The sequence below is a fragment of the Centruroides sculpturatus genome, unplaced genomic scaffold (genome assembly GCF_000671375.1).
Source record: "Centruroides sculpturatus isolate CEXI.00-Female unplaced genomic scaffold, Cexi_2.0 scaffold765, whole genome shotgun sequence".
Taxonomy (NCBI): Eukaryota; Metazoa; Arthropoda; class Arachnida; order Scorpiones; family Buthidae; genus Centruroides; species Centruroides sculpturatus.
Genome location: NW_019384996.1, coordinates 115,879 through 133,232, shown reverse-complemented (window position 1 = coordinate 133,232; position 17,354 = coordinate 115,879). Strand labels below are relative to the sequence as shown.

At 31.6% G+C, this 17,354-nt stretch overlaps 1 protein-coding gene across 1 annotated transcript; it reads left to right on the top strand.

The window, feature by feature from the left end:
* Positions 1 to 12,798: 12,798 nt before the first annotated feature.
* LOC111633131 lies at positions 12,799 to 13,300 on the top strand. The gene is made up of 2 exons (XM_023377663.1): positions 12,799 to 12,929; positions 12,994 to 13,300. The coding sequence occupies exons 1-2, from the start codon at positions 12,799 to 12,801 to the stop codon at positions 13,298 to 13,300; spliced, it is 438 nt and encodes a 145-aa protein (XP_023233431.1).
* The last annotated feature ends 4,054 nt before the right edge of the window (positions 13,301 to 17,354 follow it).

Sequence of the window (17,354 nt, the reverse complement as noted above, 5' to 3'; positions counted from 1 at the left end):
CGGATACATTTTCAATAATCTGAAATGAACAATGCAAATGTGTTTAGATTTTAAAAAGTTCAGATTAATAAATATTCAAATAAACTGTCATATGTAACAGCTAAAGATATATTTTCAAAAATAAATAGTTTCTATTAACTCTGAGTACAAGCAAAATAAGTTAATCATTGATCAAATGAATCTCTGTTTATATCATTTTCCAGTTTTAAATAAAAATCAACTTTTTTAAGTGATAGAACTTTCATTGTCAAATGCTGTATTTTTAAATTAAATTTAGTTAGCAATGAATTAAAAGAAAAATATATGTTATACATAAGCAAACAATTTCTTTCTAATGGCTATAATTAGCATAATCAAGAGGGGAAAACAATAATATATAAATGAAGAGATATTAAACTTTAATACAAATTAAAAACTTTAAAAAATTCTCAGACTTTTCTTTTAAATAAAGTTTATCTATAAATTTTTATTGTTTAGAAAATGATCACAAACAGTAATTTCAAATTTTCATTAAAAATACATGAATTTTCTGCATTTGTACTTGTAATTATATCAATAGAAAGAACAGATTGTTTATTTTCATATGATGTAACTGTCATTTATGAGATTGGGGTTATTTTTAATTATTTTTATTACAATTCTTGGTTTACAATATAATGTTACAAACTTCAATTATAATGTGTGTGAAATATTCTTGATATATTTATTTGTTCATCATACTTAGTAAGTTTGAAGTTTATATTTCAGTTATATTGTATTGTTTTACACGTTTAACAAAAACACAAGTTGATATCTTTTATAAACCTAAAAACTGTTAGAATTTGGAGAAAATTTAATTTTACATAATAATTTAAAATATTTCATTATACAATCACATAATTCAAAAAGAAATAAGAATTAATAATTTTTAAATATAATATGCACTAAAACACGTAAAATACTATTCATTGTGAATCTGGCCAAATCCATGGTGGGCATGGCAGAGTCAAAAGTAAAAAGAAATTTTAAGTATACTTTATTTTAGAATATGTAACATTGTGTATAATTTAAATTGTATTAAAATATATATAGTTAGTATAGTTATACAGTCTTTTTAAAACTAAGAGATTCTCAGTTTGCATATTTTCCACTGTAATACTTTTGCTGTATGAAAAAAATAATTATATACAATTTTATAACATTTTTATTTCCCTTCATTACTGCCATCATCTAGAATAAAGTAATTTAGTTGAAAATATAATGCATATAAACATATTTTAAAACCACAGTATGCTGTTGGGCTATTGTAATGATATAAAAATGATTACACATGAATATTTAGTCATAAAGTCTAAATTTTTAGACTTTATGCAAAGGGGAAAATATTTTTCTTAGAAGTAAAGCATACCTTTAGAAATATATTTCCTGTTTACAGGACAACAACTGAATAAAAACAAAACTGCAAATACTTCATAATTTTAATTCATTTTAATATATATTGTATTTTTTTAAAATAACGATTAAAGTTAAAAATTCATGGATGCACTAACATTAACTGGGACCAGTCTGCTTTTTATACTTTACATTATTATTATTTCTTGTAAAAGACAGTATGATGCTTCCTTCTTTCTTCTATGATTCAATAATTTTTCACTTTTATTTAAAGCTGCTACAATTCAAAAATCTTCAGCTAATCTTGTATCTATGGAAGACAATTTAAATCAAAATTACAATTTTCCAATTTACTTTCTAAAACAAAAGTAATATTTAAGGCTTATTTTACTAGCAATTAAATATTCTCATTTTCTGTTCTAGCTATGTTCTTTGACAGTATGTATTTACTCTATTTCATTTGTAATTATTTACTTCAAAATTTTGTACATAATAACAATACAGTTTTTAATAATTTTTTCACTTCTAAATTTCTATTAATGCAGTAGATTACAAAACTACGAACTACAAAATTTTGTAATTGAGTATTATCTATTATATATATATCTACATTTTTCAATTAGTTATGTTGATATTTTGATTGAAAAATATTTTATAATTTTATTAAATCTCTATTTCCTTATAAAACATTAATTCAAATTTATTCATTAAAAATTTTAATAATTTTGGTTAATAAACATGAAAATTTCACAACTATTTCACTAAGTTAATTTATTAAAAAGTCTAAAAAACCAATAATTACTTGCAATACAATAAAATTTTCTGGGTTTAAAAATTAAAGGGACCAATAATGTCAATATTACTTACTATTAAGATATCCTTTCAAAGTACACTATGAAAATCTTGAATTAAGAAAACTAACTGTAGTTACTTTGTTAATTAGGGTTAATATTTAAAATTCTATACACAATCAAAGTTTAATTATCAAATGAAACATCATTATACAAAATTTTCAATGTAGATGATATTTGCAAATTATCTATCTACATAGGCCTATACTAGTATTTTTTATGATTATAATGTTAAATTCTAACACAATTCTATTAAAAATAATAATTTCAAATTAACAATAATAATAATAATTTCATATCTAGAAGCATTTATAATGAAACTTTAAGGACCATTACATAAAAAATACAGTTGTCATATTTATATATTGCATATATTGCAAGATTAGATTTAATGTAGCAGAAAAATTCATGGTCATGTTTTAAACTATGTAATTGTAAATTTTGGCAGGATAGGAAATTATAATATATTCTTTAAATTTTATTTGTTGTTAGTTAATGGTATTTTAAATATTTATTACATATATTTTATTATTAGAATTTATCTGATTTCAAGGTGATAGTTTTTATTGCTTATTGATTTATATTTCATAAATCAATAAATAATAAAAATCATTTAAATAAATTTAATGTCTAAAATATGGAGCCCAATTTGTTAAAATCAACACTTGTAACAGTTTAAAATAAATTAAGCACTGTTCATTTAATAGAATTATTCTGAAAAGAAATATTTTATAATGGTTTATGAATTATAAAATAATGTAAGTTAAAAGAAATAAAAAGCTAATTTTAAATGATACTATGTTATATGTGTAGCTCATGAAAGTTGATTTAAAATGTTCTATTAAAATGGTTTGGTGATAGCTTTCAAAATAAAAATCTTTGAAAACAAAATTAGAAGTTTGAAATAAGCTGCTATAAAACATTTCTAAGGTAAAGTAATTCTAACTTCAGCCAAAGAAAAGTTTGGATTCTTAATCATAAAAGCTGTTAATTACAACATTACATATTGCAGATTAAATTAATATGTAATATAGGAATATTACAGATGGGTTGTTTATAATTTTATTATGTGTATTAAGTTTTGTTTGTATAATTATCAGACATATTTAATAACTATTTAAAATATGTGTATGCATGAAATGGATCTTTCTTTTTGTCTTGTGTTTATAAAATATTTTTACAGCTATATTTTATATGTAAATGGAAGGAATAAATAGATTATTTAAACAATGTACATATGTTTGTTCATCTTTCATCAGAACAAAATGTATGCGATCTTCAGAAGAAAAAACAAATTGAATAATAAAAATTAGCCTTCATTCTCTAATAATTTGAGTAAACTTTAAAAATTATATCGTGTTACAAAGAGGAATAGCAGTAAAATATTAAAACAATAAATTTTTAAAATACTTCGAATACTTTTTTTTTTAAATGACCGTTTGTCGATCAATTTCAATCGATTTTTCTTTGACCAAATTAAAATTTATAAGGACGTTCATATAAATAAACTCGTAGCGTCGTTCTTCTCCATTAAAAATGTTTCAGTATGGAAATTTCAACGCGCAAATTGCATTGCTGCCTTGAAACTTCCTCTTGTACGTCAATAAATTGTGCTTTTCATTGGGGCGAATAATGTTCTTCACGGAGAAAGTTTAAGTGTTGGAATTCCAGCCCAGTTTACAAAAGAATCACTGTCGACGCAGTATTCACTCCGTTTTTCGGTTTTCGTTAGCGATGCACTTGTGTGTGCTAAGCTTAACAGTAGATTACGAGATTCTTGGAATTGGAGAACTACGTTAAAGTTCTTGATTTATCCGAATGTGAATTGTTATGAGCAAACTAAGCACGTGGTTTCAAAACAGTTCATTCTAATGTAGGAAATTTAATGTTTATAAACTATACTAACTTCGAGACAAAAGTATTTCGGACCCCGTCTCCGACCGAGCTGCCACATTGTGGGCCTGGCTGAATCCGTAATGGGCATTCTAAAAGCCTTCTTAGTTCTCACCGAGCGGAGTTTTTTTTTAAAGTATTAGAATTAGATGCAAAATAAAAATGTAATAGAAAATAAAGAATAAGTGCTGTGACAAATATACAGGGAATATAAGTCGTCTGGGAATTGTAATACCACGAAACACTGAGCAATTGTTGATTTGCTACAAAAACTTAAACAATAAAATGAATAAAGGTCTAATGGAAAAAAAGGATAGAAGTTTTTAAAACTACAGACCTGATGGCGATGTAATCGTTTACGATAGATCTGGATATTTTCAAGTTTTCACAAGAACAATTCAAATAGCGTAGGTAATTCGAGAATTAACTAAACTCTTAATTTTTTGATAATTCGAAACCGTGTCGTAAGTCTTCTTTGTTGCTTAAACACTATGTAGTGTAATAAATTCGAACACTTGGCATTCTTTCATCTTTATTTTAATTTAGTTGATACGCGTTTTAGATTACAGTATACGTTTCGGGCGTAACATGCCCCTCCTCAGTTAACTCAGGATTTTTACAAACTTGGTTCTTTTAGGTGAGTATATAATATGTATACGGCTTACATATTTACTATTGTATATCTTCTTTTTTCTTCTTTTTTGGCATATACAATTAAAGGGTAGTGAGGAACTTTACATTCATAAGTTTTTATTATTTGAAACTTATGTTGTTAGTATCCTTCCTTACCTTTGTCCAAGAAGCAATATGGCGTTGAATCAAATTTCATTTCGAATTCTGTTTTTCCTTTATAAAATTCAATATTCTTCACCTGCTTTGCATTCATAAGCAACAAAAATGAACTCTCAATTTAAATCTTATTCAAGATGGTGAATACGGCCTGTAGAAACACAAAATTCATTGAAAGCGGCTTTAATACAGAAGGATAAACCAACAGGATAAACCAACAGATGGATTTAGTCCTTTTGAAATTGAAACGGACTGTCATTCCTTTATATAACTATATTAAAATCGCTGTACCAGTCAGCGCGCAATTGACCATGGGATTTAAGACGAGACAAAAGTAAAATTCGAGTTTGGGAAGTTGGACACTATATGTACAGTACATATAAGAAGAATTTTCTGAATCCTGGTGGAGTGTTTTACTAGGAACATTACTTTCGGACTTTTACATGGTTATCCGCGTTTCCCCGAATCTTTCTTAATTCCCTGATTTGGCTGCAATTTGAAAAAATTGTAGACCTATAAATTCCCACTGTTGTCTGGCTTTTGGCTGACTGTCTTTTCTTAATCTCGAGAACGGAGTTTGATAGACGAAAGCCGAGACTAGATGTGGAAAGCATAGGGACTGGAGACTCGATTATATACGAACTATATACAAACTTTCGGTATAAACAGGAAATCATGTTTATTTCAATTAAAAAATTTTCACCTGAAAGGAGTTATATTGATGACCGGCGTGACTCTGTTGTTAACAGGATAAGTATGATGTACAGGGGCAAGTCACTACTAATTTGAGGTGGAGAGTAATTTTAAATTAAATAAATTAAAATGATGATTAAAAATTGCAGCTTAGCATTGTGACTATGTCACAATAAATAATTACTCGTTTTCTTTTTATATTGCATTTCACTCGAAGGTAATAGTAAAAAAATTGTGTAATAATTAAGAATAGAATTTATAGCATAATTACGTAATATTTTAGTATTTTTTGTTTTTATAAGTTCTAATAAAGTTTTTCCTTAGGAAAAACTCTTCGTTCTGAAATTTCGCTCGAATTTCATATAGCCTATACAGTATTCTGTTTATCATTATTGTTGCCCCGCAAACGCAGAAAATTTCCGAGCACTGGATCATTTCCAGATAGTATGCAGTAACTACAGTAGTCGTGGTTACTGTATGAAATGCTTCAATTACGGGATAAATAACTATAAATTAAGTTTCCATTATTTCGCTTTTCTTCATTGACTTACTCATGCCCCTATGCCAAAGACTCCACGCCTTTCCGTGATGTATTTTGCATTTTCCACACGAAAATCGCAATTACAAAAACTGAACAACGATAAGTCGCTTTCGACTTTATTCAAACTGCGAAGGTATAGTACGTTTATGTATTTCGAATATATCTATCGCATTCATTAATATTCATTTTCTACCTGGTTTATTTGATGATAAACTGCTAGAAGATAAATCTGGCGCCACAATGGCCGGATGGCCGAGCGGTCAAAATGGCAGTCTAATGCTCTGGGGGATCCGGGATCAGATCCGAACGTGTGGAGAAATCCTTAGGAATTTTTAGGGGTATCCGTCCCTCAACACCCGGCCGCCCCATTGTGGGCCTAGCCGAATTCATAATGGGCTTGCTAAAATAGGCCCTCTTGATGCCCACAGGGCGGAAAGAGTTTTAAAAAATCCTGCGCCACAGACACACTTGAAGAGTTTTTGGATGTCTCATTACCAAGAGTAAGGGTAAGAAACGGCGAGGAGATTGTCGTCTTCTTTTATACCACCTTGCGTGACCCCTGTCTACCTCTGGTCGCATGTCGCCAGAGCCGCCCTTTCAGATCCGGAGCTCAAAGGTATCTATGGTTGAACCGAACCCGTCGTCCGTGTTGTGGTGGTTGGTTTTTGAGTTGGAGGTTTAAATGCTGTCTTCAATCGGTCCACACTAATGACTGCCGTTCATTAATAAAGTGTTTACTTGAACGTGCCAGAACTTGGAATGTACCGTCATACGGGGGTTTGAGGGGTTTCCGTACCGAATCGTTCCTGACGAATAAGTGTGAGCATTCCATCAGAGATGAATCTAGGAAGATGGTAAGTTTATTGTGTGCGAATGTTTGGACTGGGGAGAAACTGTTCATCCTATTCCGGAATCGTTGAATAAAGATGATTAGCTCAATGACAGTATTGTTTGCAGCCGTAGGTTGTAGAAAGTCGGTTGATAAACGTAGTGTTTTGATGAGCTCAATGATAGCGTCTTTATTTCTAGACTTACCACGCTGTCATCAGACACAAAACCAGCCTCAATATATCAATTTATTTTCAATAGTATGTATTTCGGAGTTACAGTTCCTCTTCAGCCCTCTTCAGCTATTTTACAACTATTTAAAGATAAAAACAAGTAAGTAAAATTTAAATACGAAATGAACATTTTTGAAAGAATAAAAAATAAATTAAGAAAATACTGTCTAATCTTAGTACCCTAACAAAATAATAGGATAACAAGAAAAATAAACGTACACAATATAACACAAATGAGTCCAATATATGAGAAAAGAAAAATGTTATATATAAAAGAGAATGTAGCTGTAGCACTCTTAAATTTTATATAGGAGAAACAGGCAGAGAATTAAAAATCCGTTGTAAGGAACACGTTTCTGCCATTAAAAATAGTAACCGTAACTTCGCTATAGCTATAAATTGTAAAAAAAGAAGGCTGTGAAATAATAAAAGATACAGTGGTACCTCAGGTTACGAACGCCCCAGCATACGAAATTTTCAGGATACGACATGAAATTCGAACATATTTTTGCTCCACGATACGAACAAAAACTCACCATACGACGTTACATTAGTTNCCGATAAACGTAGTGTTTTGATGAGCTCAATGATAGCGTCTTTATTTCTAGACTTACCACGCTGTCATCAGACACAAAACCAGCCTCAATATATCAATTTATTTTCAATAGTATGTATTTCGGAGTTACAGTTCCTCTTCAGCCCTCTTCAGCTATTTTACAACTATTTAAAGATAAAAACAAGTAAGTAAAATTTAAATACGAAATGAACATTTTTGAAAGAATAAAAAATAAATTAAGAAAATACTGTCTAATCTTAGTACCCTAACAAAATAATAGGATAACAAGAAAAATAAACGTACACAATATAACACAAATGAGTCCAATATATGAGAAAAGAAAAATGTTATATATAAAAGAGAATGTAGCTGTAGCACTCTTAAATTTTATATAGGAGAAACAGGCAGAGAATTAAAAATCTGTTGTAAGGAACACGTTTCTGCCATTAAAAATAGTAACCGTAACTTCGCTATAGCTATAAATTGTAAAAAAAGAAGGCTGTGAAATAATAAAAGATACTTTAAAATAGTTAAGAATCTATCATATATAAAAGAAGATGGTATGAACACTTAGAAATAGTAAAAAACAAAAAAGAAATATTATGAATAATAATAATTCTGGCCAAAAAATACACGAATCACGCGGTACGCTTACCTGACGAGAGGAGTGTATAAATACAAGTAAAAAAGGGGAAAGAAGGTATTAATTTAGGAGTGATGTGTATTAATTTATTATTTCAAGTGCCTTTCATACGTTCTTGTTTTAACAGTTAGCCAGCCTGTGACATTTTATTGTTTTAATTGTGTCTCGCATTGTTCTAAACACGGTTCCAACACTTTTAATGTAAGTTTACAATCTTTTTTTGATACTTATGTATTTAAATTGTTGATATTTTATTGGTATTTTAGTGAATACTTAATGGATAGAATTGTAAACGATTATTGCCAAATGTCAGAATTCCTTTGTATGATTTGAAGTTGTAAATATGTCAATTTTATGGAAAACTAGCTGCAAGTGTCCGCTTCGCTGGGTTTTCTTTCTTTGATATGGAGATTCTGGCTGGTCACCTTTTCTCCGATGATTCGCTGGGTTTTTATTCTTCTTCATATCTTCTTCTTGCAGGTGTTAATATGGAGATTATAGCTCAAATAGGCTCTTTTCTCCGATAGACTTGTGTATGATCGCTATGCGACCGATGAGCTAGCCTTACCTGAACGGCCTAATCGCACGCGCGGGAAATAATGCCTTCCGGGAGGACTTTTATAGGGAACTGGCCTCCTATTCAGTCGTTATTGGCAAGGAGAAAACCCGGAAAACTCCAAGCAGCCAGCCTGTCCAACCGCAGCGCGAACCCACGACGAACCTCCCAGTCTTTAGGGTCTGGTAACTACTACGATGAGCGGCAACGGAGACCACTCGCCCATGGGTTTTTATTTGTTCGTACATTTATATATAACTAGCTTACCCATCGCGCATTGCTGCGATTTCAGAAGAAACGAAATTCAAGCAAACTTGTAATGATAAAATTAAATTTTCATTCTATCATTTTTATTGAAACTTATTATTATTATTCGTTTTCATCGGGAAAACATTTCAAAGTGTTGTTTCAATTCTATTTATTTATTGGAGTGCTCGTGGATACACGATATTTTTTGTTTCTCCGTCTGGTGCGTACACGAATAAATCGGAAGGTTTTCCGACGCATGAGCCAGCCACGTACAGTTGTCCACGCGAGAAGCACGGATTCTCCAAATTTAGCCCACACACTCGCAGCGATTGTCAGAAGCGCGATATTCCCCATTTATATATATATATTTTTAATCCTTTATAATTTTAATTATTTAATTGCTCCTTCCTCTCTTCCTTGGCATGTTGTGAAATTTCTGATAGTCGGATAATAAACCGTTTTATTGTAATTTGTCTTTTTAAATTATTTTGAGTCGATATTAAAATTTGAAAAAGGGGGATACCTAGATCGGTAAAATAGGCGAATTTCTTTCTACAACTTCGGTCGTTGTTCGGGGTACAGTTAAGATTTTAACGAAGTTCGAGCGAATACATAATTAGCAAAAAAAAAAGTCGAAATAAAGTGATTAAACAAAAATTATTACAAATATCGTAAATAACAGTTCACAAATGCATATATAGAGATATTTTTTGAAGGAGGGAAATGGTCTTCACAGTTTGAAATCGATCGAACACACTGTGCGCGAATTTGTGTAAACGCGCGCCATCTGTCGTAGGATAAATGTACTTCGCGGGAGTGTATTAAAAAATTAAAAAACTTTCCAAAGCTTCATGGCAATCGTACTATGCCACAAACCTTCGCTGGAATATATTAAACAACTTCCCAAAGTTTCACGGGAATCGGATAAACGGTGTGGTAATGCATGAAGGACACACACACAGACAGACATACATTCATTTTTATATATATAAGATGTAAGCTATATTAAGATTAAAACTAGCAGTGTTAATGACGGTTTAACTTGCTTGTTTTTATCTTTAAAGCTTTCTATTAACCTACTTTGTTTGTCCAGTTAAAAAGTTGCAATTCATCTACTTTCCAATTTCCGTGTATTGCCAAAGACAGTACATTTTAAAATAGTTTTCAAACATTTATAACAATTAGCAAAAAATTAGCGAATAATTAAAATTTGTAAATAAAAGCGGATAACAGATGGCGCTACAACACATGACCGTTATTTGCCGTTCTACACGTGGGAACAAAAGTGAAGACAGAAATGCGCACGATTAAATATGCGAGACCAACTAAAAAATACCAGGAAAAAACATCGAAACAACGTAAATCACGTTTGGAAAACGATAGGCTACGAAACTCACAGGTCACTCTCAATCACTCACTACATCAAATTTATAGCTTTTTTTTAATCAAAATCAATCTCACAGAGAACAATATACATAAAATTAAACGCTAAACTAAAAAGAATTTCGATAGTTTAGTGTTACATACATATAGTATAACTAAAAAGTAGAAAATAAATATATTAAAAAACATTTTAAAGTAACGCTTTTTATTTAACAGATAAATGTACTGTACTAAATATAGAAAAAAATAAATTTTCTTCAACTTTCACAGTACAGTATTTTTGTTGCATAATATCAAAAATACTGTGAAAGCTGAAGAAAATTTATTCATCCGGTTTTACCGTACAGTATGTACGAGAGATTTCGCAAACATTTAGGAACTGCTCAGTAGTTTAAACGACTGATAATAATTGTTTCTAATGTTATCAAAATTAGCATGTTCGAAAACAAATTAAAATACACTTATAAAACTTATTTATTTATTTTTACGTTATTTATAATAATACAAATAATGCTTTGTAAGCATTTTGGGGTTTTAACAGTCGATGTCGGTAATTCTTAGGATTGATCAAGGCTGAGTAAAAGTCAGGATAGGTTTATTGATTAAGTAAAAAATAACTTCAAACTGTTTATTTTCGCTTCAATTTACATACCCAAAATTTAATTAACTGTGTAATGCTGAAGAAGAAAGAAACATAAACAAATACGAAATATATGAAAGTTTTTTCCCACAACAAACTGACTTCTATAGTAAACTTATCAGGATATTTGTATTTTCCTGAAAAGAATAAAAGAAAATGTTTCCGTACTTTGGTTGATAAACAAACTTATAACTATTGAACTATTTTGAATAGTTGTAATATTTATAATTTTAATAATATGTACATTTACATACACTTAATTTTGCTAAAATTCTGGTTTCCAGTGGCGCATTCCTAGAGCCTCATCGTCTCGAGGATCCTTAAAAATTACGTCACAAAAAGATAATATGCCTCTAAAATTTAATGAACGTTTAAAAAGCTTTAAAAAACTTGTTATTAAGGATTTTATTGTATTTTTTAGTATTTAAAAAAGCTTTTACATAAGGGCTTTAAAACAGTATTGCGCCTAGGGTCTCAAAGGAACGATACAAATTGTTCTACTCCTGGTTTCTATTAAAAAGCTGCTCGAATTTTCTTAGCAGTGTTCCAAGTACATACTTTTATGTACTTGGAACACTCGTCTTTGATATATGTAACTAATGCAGATAATTTAGATCTTAGACTGCGGACTGATCTTAGATCTGTCAATTTCAGGAATTTTTACTCTCAAATTTTGGTCGATCTTGGAATCTGAACATTTGCGGAAAGACATAGTTCTCATTTTATTAGCTTGTTTCTCCAGTCCTCTTGACCTCGCCGATTCGCTTCACTCTTAATTTTTCTTGAAGGTGGTAGTCTTATGATTGGACACTTTCTTTGAAGGTTTTACTTTTGGGATTTATTTCATTTTGGTCATGTGTTAGCATACTAAATTTCTTTGTTATTTCCTTCGTTTTGAGTACATTCCAAAAATTCATTTTTTCAGTCATTTTAACAGTCATCAGTACCACGTAGTCCCCAGATTTATTCGAGAATCCGATAATTGTTCCGAAAATAACACATTTTGCTTCTAACCAAAGAAAATGAACTTTTTATATTTTTTGAACCGAAATTAGCAAAAAATGCTCGATTTATTGGATTTTCTTGCAATTTTTTAAAATGCATTCAAAATTTTCGGAGAAATACTGTCATGTATTCGGTCCTTGATACCATTGTTGGTACCAAAAAAAACCATTTCGGATTTCAGAACAAAAGCAGAGACATCTTCAAACGTTGTTTTGTAAACAATGTTGCCAAGTTGAATTACGGGTATTTTATGTCACATTCAGATTTGTTTAATTGACGAAAATAAAAATTATTAGCGTCTTGGCTATCTTTTAGCTAATTTAATTTTATTCGGTAACCTTTTCGCTATTTTTTAATAAATTATTAGTGACAGTGTGAAGTGAAGTGTGCGCAGTCTCGAGGTTTTATATTCGGCTATAGATTAGGAAATTTAATGGGCAAGCATAAAAGTTCTGTGTCTCTCAACTTCTGCTGAAGTGGGTGAGGTAAGCGAAGTTAGCTGAGAGGGACTTCACAGTGGATGGTTCAAAAGTGTTCTGTAAGGTATGTCAAAATGCATTTGTGTCCATGAAAAAATCACATTTTAAGAATCATGTGCGTTCTGCAAGACACGTGCAAGCAACATGTCGACAGGATCGAACATCCCAGATGCTGCTCACAAAAATGGAAACTCAAGATCAAAGAAATATCTTTCTGAGGTACAGCAAAAACCTTTATAGGATGCAATATAGAATTGCATAAACTGATACATCCCTTGCTTAGGAAGTACTTAGAAAAATACACTAAGCAGAATATTCCTGATGAATCAACACTGAGGAAGAATTATCTTCCACGTGTTCATCAAAAAGTGCTCGAAGAAATTCGCAAAGAAATTAGTGACAATGTTACATGGTTTGCTGTAGATGAAACTATAGACGCATGCGAACGATATGTTGCTTTAATGGTAGTACGAAAACTTGACGGAAAAGACTGCGCTAAAATTTATCATCTTTTAGGTAAATTTCTGAAGACGAATGCACAGGCGATAGCAAGATTTGTTCAGGAAGGTTTAATGCTGTTATATAATTAAAGTTATGTCATGCTTACAGACGACAGAGCCTTCTATAAGCGTGACGAGAACTTTTTATATAATCTTATTTACGTAACCCGCCTGAATCACGCTTTTGCCACCCTCCCCCATAGTCATAAAAGCTGCAGTATGCGGACCGTTTACGTAATTTTCAAAATTTTATCGATGAACTTGATGAATCAGGAAGTTCGTTCACTGTGGATGTTAAGAAAGCTTTGAAGAATTCACATTTAATCGCTTCTCTAGTTTACATCCGCGTCCATTCGTTAAATTTTCCGGATAACATTGAAGCATTAGAAGCAAGAGGGTTGTCACTTGAAGAACCTCTGAAAATGTTTTAAACAGTAGAGAATTTTATACAAAACCTTCCTAGTTTACGTAGAGCCAAACTTCGCACGAAGCTGGCGGCGCTTTTGGGCAAGAATAGTGGTTTTTCTGTGCTTCGCCAAGTTGATAAGTTAATAAAGTTAAGTTCGCCAAGTGCTGTCTAGTTGGAGATCCCTGAGGATGTAGGGCTTACCAATGTATCTTTTGCTGAAATACTATCCTGTGACTACGTTTTAAGCCGAGAGAAGTTTTTCATTGTAAAAAAAAAAAACATTATCACTGGCCGTCTACACAATCTGACAGAGGAAAATATGAATAGATTTTTTGTATGTGCATGGTCATATTCAAACAATTTATAATACAGTAGAACCTCGAAAACTCGGCCTAATGTGGACCGAAGGGTGTCCGAGTTTGTGAAAATGCCGGGTTATCGGGAATGGGGTTAAAAAAATAAGTACGAGTGTTTCCTCAGAAAATACTGTACTGTACTTGTATGTATTGTTTACTTGAGAATATAACAGTGAATAAACTGCCCAAATACCCTTAAACAAAGGAAAAGTACGTCCTTTATGAAGGCATAGAGCCTTTACTACATGAAAATGAAAATTAATGAATACACTGTGTACAGTAATTTACCTGATAAGACAGACCTCAGAAAAATACTTTATGAGAGCTTTTATACTTTTATAAAGCTGTCTATAATGAAAATTAATTAACTAAGGATTTTTTTGCCCTGCCAGGGAGTGGCCGAGTTATCCGGAGTGCCGGGTTATCGAGAGCCGAGTTTTCGAGGTTCTACTGTATTGCTTTAATTAATATACAGATAACTGAAGAAAATTTGATAATTTTGTTTTATTTTTATAATTTTTTTTTTGTTCGGAGAATAATATCCGAAAATGCGATCTTTCCGACCCGATTTTGGATTCGAAACTCTACTTTTATCGATCCGAAAAATCCAGGGCTTAGTCATCAATTGCACTCATTCTTTATTTACCGCTGATCATTTCGTCTCTAATATTGCTAGAATCATTATCTCCTATTTCGTAATTTTGTTTTCCTAAGATATTCTCTAAATCCTCTTCGGTAGTTATTTTTCCGACTGTGTTGCGAGGAAATGAAGCACTAGCAATATCCCTTCTCATTGGACAGCCAAGCAAAACTCCATAAGGTAAACATTTAATGCCTTCCTGCTAAGCTCAGTTTTTCGTAGTCCGCATCAATTTTAAACTTTCTAACCATTTACTGTTTTTATTAGTATACTTTACTGTTTACCAGTATAAATTTCACATCTTGACTTGCACATTGAACGGATCCTTGTGATTGAGAACGGCGCTGCATAATACTTGGTACCCAAAAGTAGTAAATGTTTCCAGACAGTAGAAAGCTATCTCTGAAGAAATCGAACCTTTAGATGGCTCAATATATTAAGTTAATTAATTAAAATTGAAATCGAAAAGTATTTTATTTGTTATATAACTTGGAAGGAAATATTTATTAAGTTGCATTGCGAATCTTGGTTATTATTATCCCGGTTAGTTAAAAACACAATTACAAGTAAAGATATGTTTATCAAAAATTTGATTATTTCAAACAAAATATGACATTGTATGACACTATAAATTTATTCAGTATGGAAAAAAAGTTTTTTTTTTTATTTTTTTTTATTTTTTATTTTTTTTTAAATAGCATTCTAAATTCTTTTGAACTTTCCGCACCTGTCAAAAGAAAATTTACAACCTTTATTTCCTTATTTGACAAAGTTTGTAACGGGTAATTTTTTTTAGTATTTATAATTGCATATTCTATTTAAGATTAAAAAACTGTCAAACTTTTTAACACTTTGCTAAGCTATGAAGGAAAAATTATATCTGTCAAAAAATATAACAGTTTTAATTAAATAATTTGATGAAACGTCAGTTCAGTAGTCGAGGTTATAAGTATGTTGTTAATGCAGACATTAAAATCATTTTGTTGTCGAATTGCCCATTTATAAATTAAAATCGGATTTCAGTATCTTTAAACAAAAAATTAAGTTCTTTAATTTTCTTAAAATTTTAATATCCAGAGAATGAGTTTTAAGATAGCAGAAAATATTTTTATATTCGAACAGTACATTTACAAAAGCTAAATATAACTTAAATCTGTAGAAAACGGTTTGTATTTTACAGAAATTTAGAATAAATAGGAAAAGTGAGAGTCCGTAAAACTTCTCTCAACGGACACCTCTCCATAACGGACAGTTTTTGTTTTTGCGAATGTCCGTTATAGAGAAATTTCACTGTATAGTACAGACTATTTAACAAGTTTTTTACTCGCTGTTCTTATTTATTTATTTATTTATTTATTAACAATTTTTAAAGCTAGAGGCAGTTAATTTCGTAGACGACAGATAACAAGACGTTCGCTTGAAGAAGCACGTAATTACTCGTTTCTACTAACAGTCTGGATCCATTATTTAACATAACAAAGACCACTTTTAAAATACAAGAAGTTGATAAATATGGAAAGGAGATAAAAGTAATAAGTTATAATAAAAGTAAAAAAAGTTATCTGTAATAAATGCATTGATTAGCTATTCATTCATAAATTATAGCATCATTATGCGAGTGTCAATAATACATCAATACAATGACTGATCAAAACATTAGAGACACCTGCTAATAGCATGTCGATCATGTCGATCCCTGTTTAGCACGAATGACAGCCTAAATACACTGAGACATTGATTCCACCAGATGCAGGAGAGTGACTGGAGGTATTGCAGGCCATGCCTATTGCACCATTGTCTGCAGTCACGCTGTAGACATTGGTATTGGCGTCGTGGATCTGAGGTATCCTTCAACAGCATCCCAGAGAGATTCAATCGGATTTAAATCTGGGGACGTGAAACTGCATTGAATGTTGTTTGAACCAAGCCTAGATGGTAGTTACACTAATGGGGTAGAGCATTGTTCTGCTGAAATGCACCACCCCATTGAGAATGCTTGAAAGCCATGAAAGGGTTTAATTGATCAGCCAGCCCATTCTGGTAGTTTGCGGCGTTTAATGTTTAAGTTATCTTTCCACACATACTAAGGAACATGAGTCTTATGAGAAGGCTCCTCACACCATAACAGAGCCACCACCGCCTTGAATAGAACCAAACTGGCAGAGTGGGTCCATGGTTTCATGTTGTTGACGCCACATTCACATTCTTCCATTAGCTCGGTGCAGCTAGAAACGGGATTTATCTGACCACACGAGTCGCCACCACTCTGCAGAGCTACAGTTCTGATGTTCCTGGCACTAGGCAAAGTTCAACGTCTGATGACGCTCGATTAGAAGTGGCTTCTGTAGCATAAGGTTTGCAGCGTGCTTCGTTACTATCTACTCGTTTATATTATTGGAGGCTCGAGCATTGAGCCTGGAAACGATCTGCACCACCGTTGCTTTTCAGTTAGTCTGTACCAGTCTAGACAGTCTGCCAGATCCAGTCATTCGTTTCGTATGGGTGGCCGCCTTTTGCTTGCTGGCCACCGGTATATCCATGGATGGTATACGCTCAGTAGACCCTTGATACAGTTGTCTTCGAGAATCCTAGGGTTGTTGCTACTTCAATGATAGAATGATTGATCTGTTTTACTCTCACAATGCATTCATGATCAAAGTCACTAAGGTTTACCTCAAAGTCTAAGGTTTACCTCAAAGTCTTTAAGGTTTTCACATTTACCGTTTTCGTCAAATGTGA